Source organism: Lissotriton vulgaris, chromosome 4_1 (assembly GCF_964263255.1).
Source record: "Lissotriton vulgaris chromosome 4_1, aLisVul1.2, whole genome shotgun sequence".
Lineage (NCBI taxonomy): Eukaryota > Metazoa > Chordata > Amphibia > Caudata > Salamandridae > Lissotriton > Lissotriton vulgaris.
In genome coordinates this window covers 1261781717-1261799614 of record NC_141691.1, presented here as the reverse complement: position 1 = coordinate 1261799614, position 17898 = coordinate 1261781717, and the positions used below count along the sequence as shown (strand labels likewise).

Sequence of the window (17898 nt, the reverse complement as noted above, 5' to 3'; positions counted from 1 at the left end):
AAAGAGGAAATAATGCAGATGTAAAGTGTGAAATAAGTGATTAAGGACAGAACTTAACAAACATCAAAATAAAGCAGAAAAAAGATGACTTGCTGACATTATTTTGAACAGGCACATAGAGAGATAACAAATAAGGTATCAAAGGTTTGTGAGAACTCTATATAGATGTAGCAGAGCAGGCAGACAAGAAATAATGCATGTGAGAGGATTGATGGTATGTGAGTAGACAAAGGGCAGACTACAGAGAGGAACACCAAACTGAAGTAGAAAAGATTTTCAAGACAGTCCTGTTGGATATATGTACTAGTTATCGCCGAATCGATAACAAAAAAACAACATAGGGTAACCAAAGGAAGTTCCATGTAAACTGAGAAAGTGGAGCAAAGAAATAGTGAGTCACTGTGTAAAAGGCAACAGAAAGGTGAAGAGGAATACTAAGAGAGTGTGGTTTTGACTTGTAAGCAGTTGTGAAAGTGTTAGCGGCTGACAGAATAGAAGTCTCTTCTCACTGAGTAGAATAAAAGCTAGGCCAAAAATGACAGCTAGAATCAAGATTAAAGACTAAAGGCCCCAGTCATTTGTAGAGCGAAGATCAGAATGTGATTGGTTGAAAACAGAAGAAAGGTCAAGAGGATATAATAATATAAGGATGAAAATAATGGTAGAATGCTTGAAAGAAATGAGAATGGATAGGTAGGAGAGATAAAGTTTGAAGAGTTTGACAAGGTAGAATGGCAAGTAAAGATAAACAGGAAAAGTACGGGAAGTGGGAATGGCATCAGAAAGAGTGACAGTCGAATTAACCCTGATAAGCCAAAGATGGAATTCACAGTCAGAAATAGGAGTGGATGAGTATAAAGTAGCATGCATAGGTGAAGGCACCAGGGTGAGAAGGGGAACTGATAGAAAAATATGATTAAAGTTTATCAATCTTAGCAATGTTAGGTGAGAAAGGAGCAAAAGAGAGGCCAAAAGTATGAATACAAAGAAGTTAGTGAAGAACTGAGAAAGAAAAATGTTTGCTAGAAAAGTGATTTGATCTTGCATCATTTAGCTTGATGTAAGGTGAAGTAATAGAGTGAAGAATGGACAGGATGTGAAGGTCAGAAGGACAGAGCGTGCAGTAGAGCGAGGCACATTCAGAGTAGCAAGACATCTTGAAACAACGTCAAGATGGACAGATAATGAGAAATCAAAGAGGGTAGACAGGCATACATAGAAGAACGAAACCTGGATATCGGAGAAAGATCTCTAAAGAAAAGAAGACCAAGTGATGAAACGGATGGAAGAGATGAGAAGGAGTCAAAAAGAAGATGAGATTCAGATAAAACCAGCAAAGATATCCAAGGAAATTTAAGAATAAATGATAAACAGTTGAAGGGAAAGACAAAACTAATGTATGGAATGAGGATTAATTTCAAAATCTTTGTTAAAAAAGAAAAGATGGGGACAGGAAGTAAGAGAGATAACACACATCGTAATAGAAAAGAGAAGGCAAATATGATTAGAAAAGAGAAGGGATAAGGTGCAGGGAAAAAAGCATAAAAGATTTTATAAAGATTAAGTTCAGGAAAAGGAGGTAGATAAGGAGAATGGTAGCGTAGCCCAAAGTCCCCCCATTCCAATAAAGAAGGAGTGAAGAAAAAGGCAAGTGTGACAGCAACATAGGCTAAAAGAATTGCTGGAAATTTCTGTAATAAATATGAATTAAGAGATTAAGGGCCACATGTAGCATTATTTCAAAAAGCGATTACCTAATTGTGATTCTCTGCAAATTGAAATTAGGTAATCCCTATTTAAATGTATGAAACGCCATGAGCTTCATTTAGCATTTCCTAATGGGTCACAAATCGACCAACCTCATTAAATTTAATGAGGCAGGTCGCAATTTGTGGCCCATTAGGAATTGGCAAAATCACAGGGATGGTGGCCTGTTGAGGTAAAAGACCATAATGTCTGTGATTGCTTTTAAATAAAGTAATCACTTTTTTGATGCAGCCCATTTTACTTAAAGAAAAACAGGTTGCGTTTAAAAAAGAAAACGTTTCTTTTCATTTTTCAAGAGCAGGCAGTGGTCCGTGGGATGAAACATCTTAGTAACTCTGTATAAGTTGGTAAGTGAGATTGTAAGGGCACTGTAATCATGTAGAGGCATTTTAAGACGTGGTGCAGGCAGAAGAGAGCATTGAAGCACAGAATGAGGCAGTCATCAACAGAAGAAATACAAGACCAGAAAGATGCAAACATTAATATGTGCTAAGAAAAGCCATTAAAGAGTTGGTAAAGAATCAGATTTAGATTCCTCCTCCTTCTATATCCTCTCCGGCCGCCCCCCCCCCTCCCCATCTCCTTTCTGTGTCCTGCTCCCCCCCACGCTGCTCTCCTCATTGCTGCATTGCGTAAGGTTAACCACAACTGCGACGCCCACTGATACGTTTTATTGGCTGGTCCACTGTGTCCTGTGCCCATAAGTAGAGTTCGACTCATAGTTTTGTTTCTTTCTAAATTGTTTTACATTGATGCCTGCCTGTGAATATAAGATGGACATACATTCAGTTTACATGTGAGACCATTTGTTGAACAGTAATTTTGTATATGAGTTTGTAGGTGAATGCAGTCTAATATATACATGTGTATAATTATAGACTATACGATGGTCCATCCTTAACGGTGGCGGGAGTTCTCCGGACATCCCACCCAAGCCATTCAAGTTTCTGTTCTTGTATTATCAATGTAACAAAAAGTAAATTGTGGTAATACAAATGTATTTATTTATGCAATTTATTAAGTGCACAAATATCCTTGGGTGTCTCGGCATTGTGGACGGGAGAGGATAGGACAGAGGCAGAGCTGGTCATTTATAGGTTGAATAACCAGGTTTAGAGTTGTTTACGGAAGGCAAGAAGAGAGGGGGCTTTTTTTATGGGAAGGGGAAGTGTGTTACATAGTCTGGCGGTGGCGACTGTGAATCTTCTGTTGCCCCAGGAAGATTTTTTTGTTCTGAGGACATTTATCAGATTTGCTACTGAGGAGCGTAGGGGTCTGATTGGCTTGTAGGGGTATAGTATTGTTTTTAGGAATTCTGGTCCCGTGTTGTTTACTGCCTTGTAAGAGATACACAGGTCCTTGAACTTTGTTCGGCTTCTGATGGTCAGCCAGTGGAGCTGACATATTAAATTGGATGTGGGTTTGAATTTGGGAGTGTTGGTCAGGATCCTTGCTGCTGCATTTGGACCATATGCAGTTTGTTGAGGACTCTTTCCTGGGCATTGAGGAAAAGGGCATTACAATAGTATACCCTGGACATGACTAGCATGCTCATGAGAGTTCCCCCGGCATGTGAAGGAAGGTAGGGTTGGAGTTTCTTTATCATTTTGATGGTGTAAAATGTAGAGGAGACAATGTTGTTGGAGTGTTGAAAAAAAGATAATTTATCGTCAAATATGATACCTAAGTTTCTGACTTTTGTTACGGGGGATGGGGGTGAGCTCAACTCTGCTGGCCACCAGGATGGAGACCATCTGGGGGAGACGTGGCCACAGATCATCACCTCTGTTTTTTCGGAGTTTAGTTTGAAGCAATTGTTTGTCATCCATGTGCTAATTGCGAGCATTCCAGTTTAGAAATTTTCCGCAAATTTTTCTCCGTCATTGTGGGTCTCTATTACTAGTTGTGTGTCGTCGGAATATGTAGTCAGACGCATGCCATGAGACTTGATGACCCTCGGCAAGTCGGACACATATATGTTAAATAAGGTTGGACTTAGCGAGGATCCCTGAGGAACACCGCAAGGGAAGGCGAAGGGTGGGGATGTGAAGTCGCCTAGCATTACTGATTGGGAACGGTTGGAGAGGAAGAATGTTAGGAGGGCTTTGGTGTTATTTTTAATACCTATGGTAGAGACACGGTTGATAAGTGTGGTATGATCGACTGTGTCAAATGCTGCTGATAGATCTAGAAGCACCAAAGCTGCGGCTCCTACCTAATCAAGTATCATTCTGATCGCGTCGGAGGCCTTGATGAGGGCTGTTTCGGTACAGTGGCCCTTCCTGAACCTGAAGTGGGTGTTGTCTAGGAGGTTGTTTTCATTAATAAACTGTGACAGCTGAGTATTGATTACTTTTTCGAAGATTTTTGCGGGGAAGGGGAGTCAGGCAACGGGTCTATAGTTTTTGGTTTCTGTAGGGTCAAGGTTATGTTTCTTTAGTATCGGTTTAATGACATTTTTTTCCAAATGGAGGGATAAGTTCCTGTGGTGAACATAGAGTTACAGATGTTAGCTAGTACTGGGGCAATGATCTTAGGTATCATTTTTAGTATGGTGGAGGGGCATGGGTCATTGGGGGATCCTGATGTGATGGAGGCAATGTGAAAGCTAACAATAATCTGTTGTGGAAAATCAATAAGAATAAAAAAAAAAGAATCAGATTTAGAAACCAGAGCTGGCATGGCCCTCTGTCCTGGGTAAGTTGAGATGGGTGATCTTTATGAGTGCAGTGCACAAGCTGCACATTGTGAGTGTTCACTAACACTGGACAGCCATTAGGTGCTGCAAATGGAAATGAGGACACCCTGCTGTCATGCTGTGTTTATATAGTGGACACTGACATATAGAAGGGGTCCTTTTAGCCACAGTACTAGCTATGAAACTAGTGGTAGAAGTGGATTGATCAGCCAGCATTCTGTCAAGGAGTCACAGAAGAGGACCCCTTCAGACTGATCTTCTGGAGTCCTGTTGCTGCCTTCTGGTGCATTCATTCACGTATGACAACATGGAAGGGAAGATGTGTTGCTGTCTGCAACATAGACGATGGGGTACAGTGACATGTCATCATTTAATAAGGCAGGTCTGTGCAGCTTATATCCCCAAAACTGCATACAAGTGTGGCTGAAAGCGCAAACGATGAGGGCCTGTCATGCAGTAGATTTTGAATCCTCCAGTACACCTACCGGCTCATTTTCAGTTCCAAGCCAAATTCAGTGCAATACTCTGAAGTGCTCTTTGTATTGCCACTGTGTATTAAATCCTGATTTTGCAGTTCATGCAAACTATTCAGGACTAACGAATATAAATACCTTAACTGCTCATCTAGACACATTTATAAAACCTGGCTTATGAGACTGGTAATGGGAAAAGAACTGGGACCTGGTAGTATTACTATGGTAAAGGTCAATTGTAAGTGACAATTTTAGGAACCAGTGGCAAGCAAAGTACATTCACAGCAGAGAGTACTCCTTGGACTAGTCACAGTGATTGTTTAACTTGGCCTGGAATTACTAGACGGTTAAAAATAATTTCTCTTTGGAGTAGATAATTCCAATTTTGAAACCATAAAGTCCCATTTTTATCAATGTTCATTCTCTATCCCTCTTCTACAACTTGATCAATATATTGCAGTAGGGATTTATGATGTCTCATTTTAACCCTTAGACGGGGACAATCATAAGCTCCAGATAGGGTTAAAGTTACGCTGCAATCACCACTAGGCGAAAAGGTGGTGCCTCATGCAGGGAGCATGGAGGAGTGTGGCTCAATGGTTAGAGCGGCAGACCCTGATGCAGAGTTCTGGCCAGAGGCCAGGGTTCGATTCCCGCCTCGGTGGGGTCTCGGGCTCAAATTCCTCGGACCTGTTAATTCTCGCCTCAGTGCCTATTCTAATCACGGGCCCCACGCTGCAACTCTGGGAAATAGCTTGCTTAGCCTCCACACCAGCCCCAACAGCGCTAAGGATGCCTGGCTTCATCCTGGGGGTGCCCAGGAGTGGACACTTCACAGGGAAAGCCAGGAGGGTTTCCACAGTGGTATGAGTATCAGCGCCAGGAAGCCGAATAGGTGACACCGCAAGGTGACGTCTGGTGACAGTGCGCTCTATAAGTACCATGACATTTACATTTATTTACATTTAACCCTTCAGTGGTCTCCCGTTCAGATCAAGGCCTATGAGCCCTCGGTACTTCGCTACTCCACTTTGTGCTCCTTGAAGATTTCAACAGTCATGTTGACAATGCTGAACCGGGGGACATACAGGAGTTTCTTGATTCCCCTAAGCTGGCCCCATTACAACAAGGTGTGACCCAAGGTGAGACAGCCACAACTTAGACCAGATCTGTTCTAACACCCCACTCACTGTAGAAGATCCCCTGCCAGTGACGTAGTCCGACCTCTTATTGATTTATTTTTCCAGGCAAATCCAAAATTAGACTAAGCAGGCACGGACACTTATAGTACACCAGGGTAAAGCTGTCCATAAAATAGACCCGGCAGCCCTCAGTTTTGCTTTAGCCGACACATGTCCTGTGATAGGTACAGACTTGAATGAAGCCCTGGGGAATTTTACCAACTGAATTGACAAGGTGGTAGAGCGCCTCACCCAGAGTCTCGGTCCAGGCGCCTTAAGACCATGGGTGTCTAGCTCCTTGAAAATGCAGGAACAGCAATGTAAAAGGCAGGAACGAAAATGGAGACAGGATTATTGCCCCACGGCTAGAGCAACTCTTAAAAAGGCACAAAAGATCTATTATGCTGCCATTGCTCAAGCTAAAAGCCTCTACTACAGGAAGCGAAAAACCCAATCAGGCAATAATGGCAACAAAATTTGTAACATTGTTGAAAGCTTTCTATCCCCTAAAGCAGAGATCAGCAGCCACTCCCCTTCGCTTGCTTGGTGTGAGGAAGTTTCCAGTTTTTTAAGTTAATATAGTTCGGGCTCTTCAAACCAATTTTGGAAATGGGGACAACCTGCCAGTAGCTATGGTTCCCTCCTGGCTGCCACCTTCCTCCACCTCTGCCAAACTCACAGCCTTGGAACTCACTTGCAGTTCTTTAACACCCTCAAATCAGGCTTACCTTCTGATCCGTGCCCAGCCAAACCGCTGGCCGGGGCTTCTAAAGTGATTATTCCGGTGATGAACACACTGATCAACATATCCTTAGCATCAGCCACAGTCCCTCCCACCTGGTAACTTTGATGATTCTCCCTTTACTTAAAAAACTCACACTGGACCCCAATCTTCCCTCCAGTTATCGCCCTATTTACCTTCTTCCAGCTGTGGCTGAAGTTTGTGAGAAACTGGTCAACAAACAGCTGTCTGATTTTGTGGAACAACATGATCTTCTCCACCCGGCCCAATCAGGTTTCAGAGCCTGCTTTGGTGGTAATTTCTGAGGCCATCCGTGAAACTTTAGATGTAGGGCAGCTCTGGTCCTCCTGGACCTGTTGGCAGCATTTCATACCGTGCTGCACACCCTGTTCCTGGCCCGTCTTCAGGATATTGCCATAATAAGGTCTGTATGGAAGTGGTTGAATTCCTTCCTTGAGGGAAGAACTCAGCATGTCTGGATCCATCCTTTTACAGCCAACCCCAATAATCTGTTGACTGGGGTTCCGCAAGGTTTGGTCTTGAGCCCTCTGTTGTTCAACATCTATGTGTCTCCCTTCATTCGGATGGCAGAGGACTTGGTTGCTAAGGTTGCATATGCCGATGACACCCAACTCCTTTTTTATTGGAATAAAAATGAGTTGTCCATTTCCCATGTTAAAAGATGTCTGTCAGCAGTATTTCAGTGGCTCACTTCAGCTCAGCTGAAATGTAATGAGGATAAAACCAAGATTCTTTACTTTGGTAACTTCCTCCCTCAGGTCTGGTCCTTAGATTAACAAGTTGAATGGAATGTGCTTTGGCATCCTGAAATCACTAAAACATATCCTGCCATTACTCCCCCTTTCCGCAAGGGAAATGGTTACTGGAACGCTTACCACCTCGAGCATCGACTATGCCAATGTCCTGTATATTGGTCTGCCCGGCTTTCTACTGAACAAGCTTCAGGTTGTTCAGTAGAATGCCGTGGCTAGAACTTTGTCAGCCTCCCTAAGAGGGTCAGGCAGCACCTTCATAACCTGCAATGGTTACTGGTAAAAGAAAGGGTGAAATTCAAGTCCCTGGTAATGGCAGATGCTGCCCTCCATGGGCTCGGTTCAGTGTATCTGAGAGAGCGTGTTCAGTTTTATAACCCTTCCGGCAGATTCGCTCTTCTACATTACTGTTAGCTTGTACTCCCAGGTTCCACCAAAAAAGGATAGGTGGCAGCTCCCTTTCGTATTCGGCGGCAGTGGCTTGGAACCAACTTCCACTTGACTTACATCGTCTTCAGGACCCAAAGATCTTTAGGAAGAGATTGAAGACCTTCCTCTTTAATTAACCTGCCTCCATATTTCTGCTTCTCATCACTCTATGCTCACGCCGGGGCAGTCTTTTGAGTAGCTGTGTGAATTAAAAACTACTATAACGTAACATATAACATGAATATCTGTGATATATAGGAGTCTCAGGGGACCCTCATCACATTCACCGGGAGGGTCCCATCATTTTGAGTTACTCCACTGCCATCACATGCTATGGAACAAGTAACAACGAAGATTCTGCAAACTGACTTGAAATCATTCTGTTTAGAATTCACAACATTCAATTTACAAATCTGTTTACTTCATAACATTCCCAATCATGCTGAAGTAAAGAAACTGTTACAGTTCAGCTTCCATCTGAAGCTCTTACCGTATGCCATTTTCCATCACTGATGTGAGCAGGGTGAGTGGCTATTGCCTGCCCTTTGCCAAGATCAAATACAAACTGTAGCTGTCCATTGTGGAGTTGCAGAGCTGCATAATCCCCTTGGTTTTGATGGGCCATGTAAAAAATCAACCCGCTGGAGGCGTATGTTCTGATACTCAGCTGGACTGAAAGCCTAAGAAGCAAGAAAAAGAGGAATATGCAGTCTGAAGAGTGCCAACAGAGACCTCATTGTAACTAGAATGTGTGCATCGTCAGCATGAGCGTGCCAACCTTTGAGCCCAATTCCCCCTTTTCCATGCCTACTCTCGACTTCCCATCTGTCCTTCTATTTGCTCTATGACCCAGCCTTTTGCGCCGTTCCACCCACTAGATGGGGTGATTATGTACAGCATGTAAATCTAGAACATATTTCATGCTACAAAACAGAAGTTCAATCTGAGTTGCCGGCACTGAAGAAACCCCTGTTGACACCACATTTTTTCCATTTTGGTACTAAATTTAGCCTCACAATGGGTGCTTTTATCTTGTCCTTGATCTATCATAACTTATTTCTCCTCTTCCTGACCCCTCCCACGTCATATAAGCTTCTCGTTTTTCTTTCAATCTCTACTACTGGACAGTCTGATGTGGTGCAGAATCATGTCCTATAACATCTTGCTGACTTAAAAAAATGGATGTCACACACCTTCTCACTACTTGCTCTGCTGTGGTTGTACAGGATCGCTGTTGCCACTATCACATGATCTAGTTTCTAGAAAAAGACCATTATTTTCAAACTGCTTGGACTCACAGCCACAAGGCCTACAAAATGAGTTGTACCCACAATCTTGTTGCTATCCAAGCAGTCCTTATTTCAGCTCAGTTGAAATCTCTTGCTATCTATCTGACAGCACCTTACCTATGGAAGAACCTCCCTCTATCTGAAACTATGAAGCCTGAACTAGGAGGGAATACAAAGTAGAGCTTAGGAGATTGTTGCCACACTGTAGCTTTATGAGCTCAAACCCCATGAATTCCTATTCTTTCTGAATTTAATTTCCCATCATCTCTTAAAGGTAAATCAATCAATCAATCAAGAGGCTTGTTCAGCACGGCTACTCACCCGTAAGGGTCTCAAGGCACTTAGGTATTACATTTCATGGCATTATTCATAACCTCTCAAGACAGTGTAGGTACAGAACATTGTGCATTGAATATTGAATTACACATATATTGTTAAAAAATATCAACAGTTAAGCTGATTAAGTTAGGAATAGGTTTTCTATATTTAACTCCACATATATGTACTTTGATGATACATGATATATATGCAAGGTACGCAGATGTGAAGTTAACAACAATACATCTATTCTTACCTGTTTGTGCTTACTTACTTCCTCGAAATTTTGTTCCCCAATATATTCACCAAGTTTTTCTTGCAGCTCACCATTCAGGACAATATTCTGGACGACAGCCCTCAACCTGGTAATCGGCCATAGTAGCTAAATATGCTCATCATGAGAAATGCTACTGTTCTGCCCCACTGTGACCATTCCAATATTTGGGTTTAGGACCCTGTTAGGGAAGGTATTTCAGTCTCCTTCAGGCTCCTCCTGTGCTTAAGTCTTTCGAAGGGGCAACTCCTTTCCTTTTCCTGACAGTATAACTCAGTCCGTATTCTCAGAAGCTCATGCTCTCACTCAATATCAGCTCATTATTACGTGAGAATTGTTAGTAGCAGCTTCTCTTTTGATTTATTTGCATGTTAGGATTCGGCTTACTGGTGATCACCTATGATACAGGAAAACCTTTGGAACCTTGCTTTTCTGTCACTAACCTGCTATTTGTCGACAGCTACTGCTTTGGTAGTCGCCAAGCTTGAACATTTGTAGCTCCTTATAGCCACTAGCGCACTCTAAAAATGTCCTTCATTAATCAGCAGTGCCCAAAGTAACTATAGTGGTAAACATCTAGTAGATATATTGGTAACATAAGAAATAACCTTTAAAAGGCATTATGTAAATATAAATCTACTGTATTCACAGCCAAACTACTCAAAACCATGTGACAATTCCAAAACAACCATGTCTTTTCAGAAATGAATAAACGTATTTATTCCTAGGAATATCTGAAACTTCTATCCTATTGAAATGTTTCGACAAACAAAACCTTTCTAAGTCAAAAGGACTGTAGTGCCCCAAAATAAATCACAAAGTTGCACAAAAAACTGAACAGTACATCAAAGTAGAGCCATTCAGTATGCCAAGGACAGTATGGCAATAAAGTGGCAAGGCTCTAAAAAACAAACACACAACTCAAAAAGATGTACGTATCATCTGCTTCATAGCAAGTATACAAACCACTGATCAAAGTCATGAGCCAGGTAGCAACTCTGCAGTAACGTTGTCACAATAGCACCTTATTTTTTGCAGTTACTAAATAGGAGAATTACTGGTGGTACCTCTTTGTACATGGGCAACAGAAACAAATTACTCACTTTTTTCGGACTGCAGCATGATCAAACGGCAGCACCAAGTGGCTTCTTAAGCTACTCCCAAAGTGATGTGCCCCATGTAGGATGGTTGGGCTATCATCTTGTGCACACTGTGCCTGAAATTAACAAAGGAAAGGTTTAGTACACACTAGAGAAAAACTCAATGTGCACAGATTAGAATGAACGTTTTTGCAAATGCGACGGAGTACCCTGCCTGCCAAATGCTCAGACCTTAGTTATTCTGTTAAAGAGTAGGTGTCATAGGAGGAAGGATATCGCACCAGCCGCCCCATTTGCGGTGGACCAGGTAATGTCTTTTTTTCCTATCCGTTGTAGGAAGCTGGCTCTTTACATAGTGGATCAAAATGAGGTACGCTGTGTAAAGAATGCAGACAACCCTTATTGGTTTACAGGGGAAAAAATGATAATACTTGGGCCTAGATGTGGGTAATTTTATTTTACCACTTCTTAAATACCGAATTTTACCGATTCGGTATACAAGAAGTGGTAAAATAGAGGGGGGGGGGAGGGGGGGGGGGATGTAGGTATTACAGAATCGGTAAATACCGAATTGGTAAGATTCGGTATTTACCGATTCTGTAAATACCGATTCGGTAATGCCCATTGATTCCTATAGGCATTGAAGCCCATAGGAATCAATGGGCATTACCGAATCAGTATTTACCGAGTCGGTAATACCGATTCCAGCAAGGGTGCAGGGGGTGTCACTTTGACACCCTCTAGCACCCCAAATACAGGCATGTGTGCCATGTGGCACACAGGGCATGTCTGTGTGTCACATTGCACAGCTGTGCATGCACAGATGTGCATGCACACCTAAATTCGGTATTTTACCACACAATAAGATTGTGTGGTAAAATACCGACTCTTAAGGGCCTGTGGCACTCTTAGGAGTGCCAGCTACATATGGATTTATCGATTCGGTAAATATACCGATTTGGTATTTTACAGAATCGGTATATTTACCGAATCGGTAAAATTACGATTCTTAAAATAACATGCCCCTACATCTGAAAACCCTAATACCGGTCGGAAACGGCCGAAATCGGCCGTTTCCAACCGGTATTAGGGCTCCTACATCTGGCCCTAAATGATATCTTTTTTTGGTAGAGTGGGAGAGTAGATTAGGCTTATCAGAGAATAGTGTTAAGCATTTGTTGTACTCACAGAGGCAATAAATGAGGCACACACTCAAGAATAAATCTGAGACCAATTTAGAAAAATAAGTTCTATGTTTATATAAATTTTGATACCAAGAAATTCGTTATCAAGGAAGTACTTTTTTAAATATTGAATTTCACATGTAACTAAACAATTCACTTAAATTAGTTTTTACGCAGCAATGCTTCGCAATATGTAAAAGGGCATATGTTGCAGACAGTTATTTACCGTCAGTTTCTGGGGGTCTCCTTCGGGACTTAAGTTTGTACAAGGCCGAGGTCCAAAGTACCAACAGCAGTTACTTGTTACCTGTCCTGGGGCATCTGGGTGCTGGTCGGGTTGGTAGCTTTGTGTGCTACGCCGGTGGAAAGAAGGAGGGCAAACTAGAAACAGGCTGCAAGTACAGGAGCTCCCAATGGTGGGCTCAAGTCATAAGGGTCATGGGAGCAAGGGGGCACCGGTGTTTCATTGGTACATGGTCTGGGCAGCTTGGATGCAGAGTGAATAGGTTGGCTGGGCTCTGTGCTTTCTAGGTCCTCGCGGCTGTCAATATTGCAAGTTGAGGGTGCAGAAATCAGGACAGCTGGGCCACTTTGGAAGTGTGTCTCTGCCGTGCAGCTGTCCCTCGGTGGCTGCTTGATCTCGGGGCTGTTAGAGTCCCGACTGGACTTAAACAGGCCTTGGGTGCTGCAAAAGGTTCGGTATCCTGGGTATTGGTGCTGTGCGGCTCCGGTAAGTACTGGTATCCTCTCACACAGTGGTGGAAAAGATCTGACCTTCAGGAGCACAGGTACCTCTGCCTGGGGGGCTACTGCATCAGGCTGGCTGGGGAGTGGCAACACAGTAAACCAGACTCTGCTTCTTTGGTCCCTGCAGACTGCAGACTGCATAAGAGTAGCCCCTCTACTCCAAGTGAGATTTCTGGTAATTTGCATAGGGCTGGCAATCTTCCTGTGGGAAGTGGGCATAACCTTGGCCCAGTGAGCCTAATTCCACCAAAAACCAAGATGATGGAATTCTAGTTTTCATATTCACATCAGGTAACCCACCTCAAGGGTGTAACTAACCTGATAGGGTACATGACTCCTGACTAGCTAATTTTCCCACCTGTCCTGGTGCCAAATTGGGTCAGGCAGTGGATGTCCTTTTCCCAGTCATGTATTAATAAATCTATCACTGGAATCACTGGGGGCTTATTCATATGAGATGTTTGATAGCAAACATTTTAGTTTCAGTGAAGCCATTAGGTACCTTGTGAACTCACAATCACCAGTGCCCAGTACATATATTCAAGATGGCTTCCCTGTTCACTGGCAATGACCACAAATCAACATGGACATCACAGGGGCATATTTGCTCATGCTGATATGTCCTCACATATAAAATAACACACCCTTCCTAAGGGCTGTAAAGCCTGCTGTAGGGGTGACTTACTTATATAACATGCAGTGTCTGCAGGCATGGCGCACAAGAGGTGTGCCATGTCGTGTCTATACAACACAAGGCAAGTGTGATGAAGGGTTCCTTAGGGTGACACACTACATGCTGTAGCCCTTAGGGACACTCTTTAGCTTGCCAGCCTTAAGTACCTGGTGTACCATTTACTAGTGACTTCTGTCAAAATTGCATCAAATACCAGGCAAAAAGCAGGGGTGTCCATGTCAAAAATGGCCACTTTCCTACACAAGTCTATAAAGAACAAAGCAGACCCTGTGGTTTACATCAAGGTATTGAAAACAGAGGTCCCTACAGTGATCATAAAGAAGAATAGAAGATTCTTTTTTTTCAAAAATGTTGTATTGCTCAATATTAGGAACATAAACAGTCGAAAACAGGCAACATAAGTGATCAGAGAGGTGAAGAAAGTGCTTGGTGCTCAAAACTTAGTGATACATTTTTGCGAATTATACAATATACGGTATCATCAATTGTAAACACTGAGTACAATCAACTTGGGTCTAGTGTCAACAGTCAATGGCGTTTTGATCCCATGTTAATAAAGGATCATCATCGGGACATCAGCTGCAAACGTGTTGCATCTGCTTTGGTGCTCGTGGAAGTAAGGGGTGCACAAATGGAGTGTCTAGCACTGGTATTTACTGATGGTGGAAATGCCACAATGGAGAAGTATGCATAGCAGACCTCAAGGGCCTTCACAGGTGCACCCAAAGTGTGCTGCACACATTTTGCAAAAGTGGATCCGTCGCAATAGGGTGTTCCTGCTGAGAGATAAGGGCCAGATATAATGAGGAGAACAACATCAATAGGTGGCTGATCAGGTAAAGGAGTCCCTCGTTATTTTCCTGTACGTCACCTCCAGGAAAAGCCTGTTTTGTGAGGGACAGGAGAAAAGCAATAACGACCCTCAAAACCTAGGAGAAAACTCCCATGGTTTGGGGGTCTAGTTTTAAAATTTTTCCGAAACAAACTTCTGCTTTGGGCAGCCATCCACCAAGTGTCTAGTGCATTGAAAAGAATCACTGTGATGGCAGTTTCAACGGCCACTACTTGGCTGCAAAACTCTAAATTGGGCTCTCTGTTGTGTACTTCTTAAAGAAATAAGTGGACAATGGAATGTTAGTATAGCATTCAGTATGAGACATGTACAAACGCATTTGCCACTTAGAGCACAAACAAAACAAAGAATACCTATTCACATTTACTATTGGCTAACTTGCTAAAACCCACTTAAGGATAATTACTATTGAACATCTGGTCACTAAATTGGTTGGAACAGCATGCATGATATGCCATATAGCTGCTCCATCAAACAGAGGCCATAAAAGGGAAGGGGGTGTATAAAAGTGCAATGGATTACTCCAAACTTCGCACAAAGTTGGAACTTTACTTAGAAAGTGTGTATTTTGTGATCTACTGTAATACTGCTGTGCAGCTGTTTCCAAGAAATAAGTATTTAAAGAGGGCCTCAAATTGGACATTCTAGGAACATTTATACTCTTATGGTGTGGTTGTGAGACTTCACCATGTAGTACTGTCACCATCTCGATCATGTCCAGTCAGGTGCTTGGTACAGAGCAGTCAGACTTAATTAAAGGAACAAGATGAAAGCATTTAGAAGGACCAAAAACAGCAAATAAGTAAGAAACATGACTCTATAGAAATATAACACCAATTTATAAAAATAGAGTATATTTTCATCTTTAGATAGACACTAAAAAGACAAACATCTATAGAGGGAAACCGGAGATATGATTTTTCAAACCTGAAAATAAATCTCTGTAGTCACTCTTTAGATTGCAACAAATCTTTGCAAGTAGCTTAGCAGGTTGGAGTCAATGGGCTAGAATTGCTACAAAAACTCTCTTGGATGGGCCACAACCAGTTGGGAGCCAGTCACAGGGACCTGGCAGGTCCAGGGGAACAGTTACCTGGCAGGTCCAATGGTCTCAGGGTCTTTCCTGTATCTTTATCCTTTATCCTACACCAGCATAAAAGTGGTCCTGATGCGGGGGATGCTAATAATGAGAATACAGGATGCTAAGAATAAAGGATGCTGAAGAGGTGTGAGATGTTGAGAATGCGATGAGCAGCGATGGGGCTTCCTGTGGCTACTCTGGGACTCACAAGGGCCAGGTGCCATCTCCAACCTCAAGATTCTATCTCCCGCGATGCACCAGTGGAGTCTAATGCAGGTGTTGTCGCCATTGGTCAGCTGATCCCCTTGTTACAGCAGTCTCAGCAGTTCCTTGCAGGTAAGCATTCTTTATAGTGGGTCCAGAGTCCACTCTGACTTCTGTTACAGGCCTAATGACCTTGGGGGTTTATTGTGGCAGTCAGGACTCGGCCTCTGAGGCTGCACTTCGATGTCCAGTGGAGGGCAGGTGTTTCTAGGCAGCTCTCTTATAGTCCTGTTGTTTAACAGGGTGCCTGCCACTGTGAGAAAGTGCCTCTTTTGACATGGTAAGAGCCTACTCTTTGCACTATACCACAGGAGAGGGCCTACCTGGATGAGTAGATATGCCCCTACAACACTTAAGTCAATTCTTAAATATTGTAAGTGCCAGGGAAGCCATAAGGAGTACATGGGCTAGAAACTCGGCAACTCTGGTTCCCCAGGACCATGAGGGCTTCTCTGCAACTAGGAGTGTTTGGTACCAAACAACTCCTTGTAATAAATTCACACTGATGCCAGTGTGAGATTTATTAAACCATGTACTCGTAGGGAACCTCACTGATGACATCATCCAAGTAGGCGTATAAACGTGTATGCAAGGCCTCATTTCTGAAGATGTAAAAAGTGCAAATGATAACTGGAACCTTAAGTTTGAAGGTGTTTAATTGTTTGGAGGTGCAGTAATAGACACTCTACTTGCCTGCATAGCATGTACTTGTATTTGGCCTATATGCCTCACACAATATAGTTATGTATTCCTATGGGACATCTAAATAGCCAAACTCTAATACCTCCTGAGCCAGATCGCTAGGTTGAACTGCTTGGTGTCTGGAAGCCTGATTTGGCTGCTTTGGTGTGTGAGAAGTTCTGGCCTGTTCAGAAGTGTCTTGTGGGAAGTGATGGGCATCACCTGGAGCATTGATCAGGCGGCTACCTCAAGTTGAGGCAACCAGGATGTGCAACATGGAGACCTACCTCATCTTACTCACCAAGTATGTGTTAAGTGGGAGAAGCAGAAAAGCGGTGGCAAATATCCCATACCAGTTCATCCATAGTGTGTTGCCCATGGACTGTGGGAGTGGTTATCGAGTGTGGGGGGGGTATATTTTAGACATTTTGTGTTTTCTAGGACAGCGAAGAGGTCAATAGCCAGAGTTCTCCACCTCTGGAAGTACCTGCAGAGGACTTGCGGATGAAGTTGTAAATCGTGTTGATGCATCCTACTTAACATGTTCACAAAGTTGGTGTTCTGCCAAGAGATTAATCTTGTGGCAGATTGCACAGTACCAGAAGTCTTGCACAAGCGAAGAGAGTGTGGGTAGTGAGTGCCTCCATTTCTGTTTGTAGGACATTTCTGCCATGTTGTCTACCTTTACAAGGATAAACAAGTAGAAAGCTTCCAGGGCTAGGCTAGAGGCCATATGCCCTAGGTAGGTGATGTGGCACTACTGGTGTAGAAGGCTCCGGGTGATGCATAGGTGGTAATGTTCACATGCAGAAGAGGGTCCAAAAAAAGGTCTGCCTAGCAACAAGTTGTTGATGTTTAACCACTAGAGAGAGCACTGAGTGCTGGCCTTCATCCAAACCAGATCTACCCACTGTCCCTTTGATGGTGACCAGTGTCTTGTGAGGCCCTCCTGCAGTGGGTGCATGTTTATCTGGCAGGTGACACAATTGCTATGCAAGATGCCATTATATCCAAAACCTTAATTACAGTTCTTACAGTTAAATGGATGAGTAGACTGAAAAAGAGGCAGCATCTCTTGAAATACCTTCACCCGCTTCTGGCAGGAAGAATGAATCTATTGTGGCTGGAGGTGGGACTTATGTGCGTTTACAGTGAACCCAAAGCTGTGGAACAGGGTTAGAACTGTCTGAGTGTGTGTTAGACATTGCTGCCTGCTGCTGCTCTTGATCAGCCAGTTGTTGATAGGGGAAGACATGGGTGCCCGCTCTGTCAGACACTTGCTAAAATCCCATTAAGCAGCAGTTACCCCAAAGAGGAGTACTGTGAACTCCTCTTCAGGAGTCCCACAAA

The 17898-nt window shown here is 43.1% G+C and overlaps 1 protein-coding gene across 1 annotated transcript in view; it reads right to left on the bottom strand.

Moving 5' to 3' along the window:
- Positions 1-17898, bottom strand: part of LAMA1 (laminin subunit alpha 1) — a 533346-nt gene that overhangs the window by 18315 nt on the left and 497133 nt on the right. The window contains exons 57-58 of the mRNA XM_086965467.1: positions 11048-11160; positions 8554-8743 (exon numbers count right to left, since the gene is read on the bottom strand). Of these exons, the coding sequence (XP_086821593.1) occupies positions 8554-8743; positions 11048-11160 (303 nt within the window). The remainder of the gene's footprint in view (positions 1-8553; positions 8744-11047; positions 11161-17898) is intronic.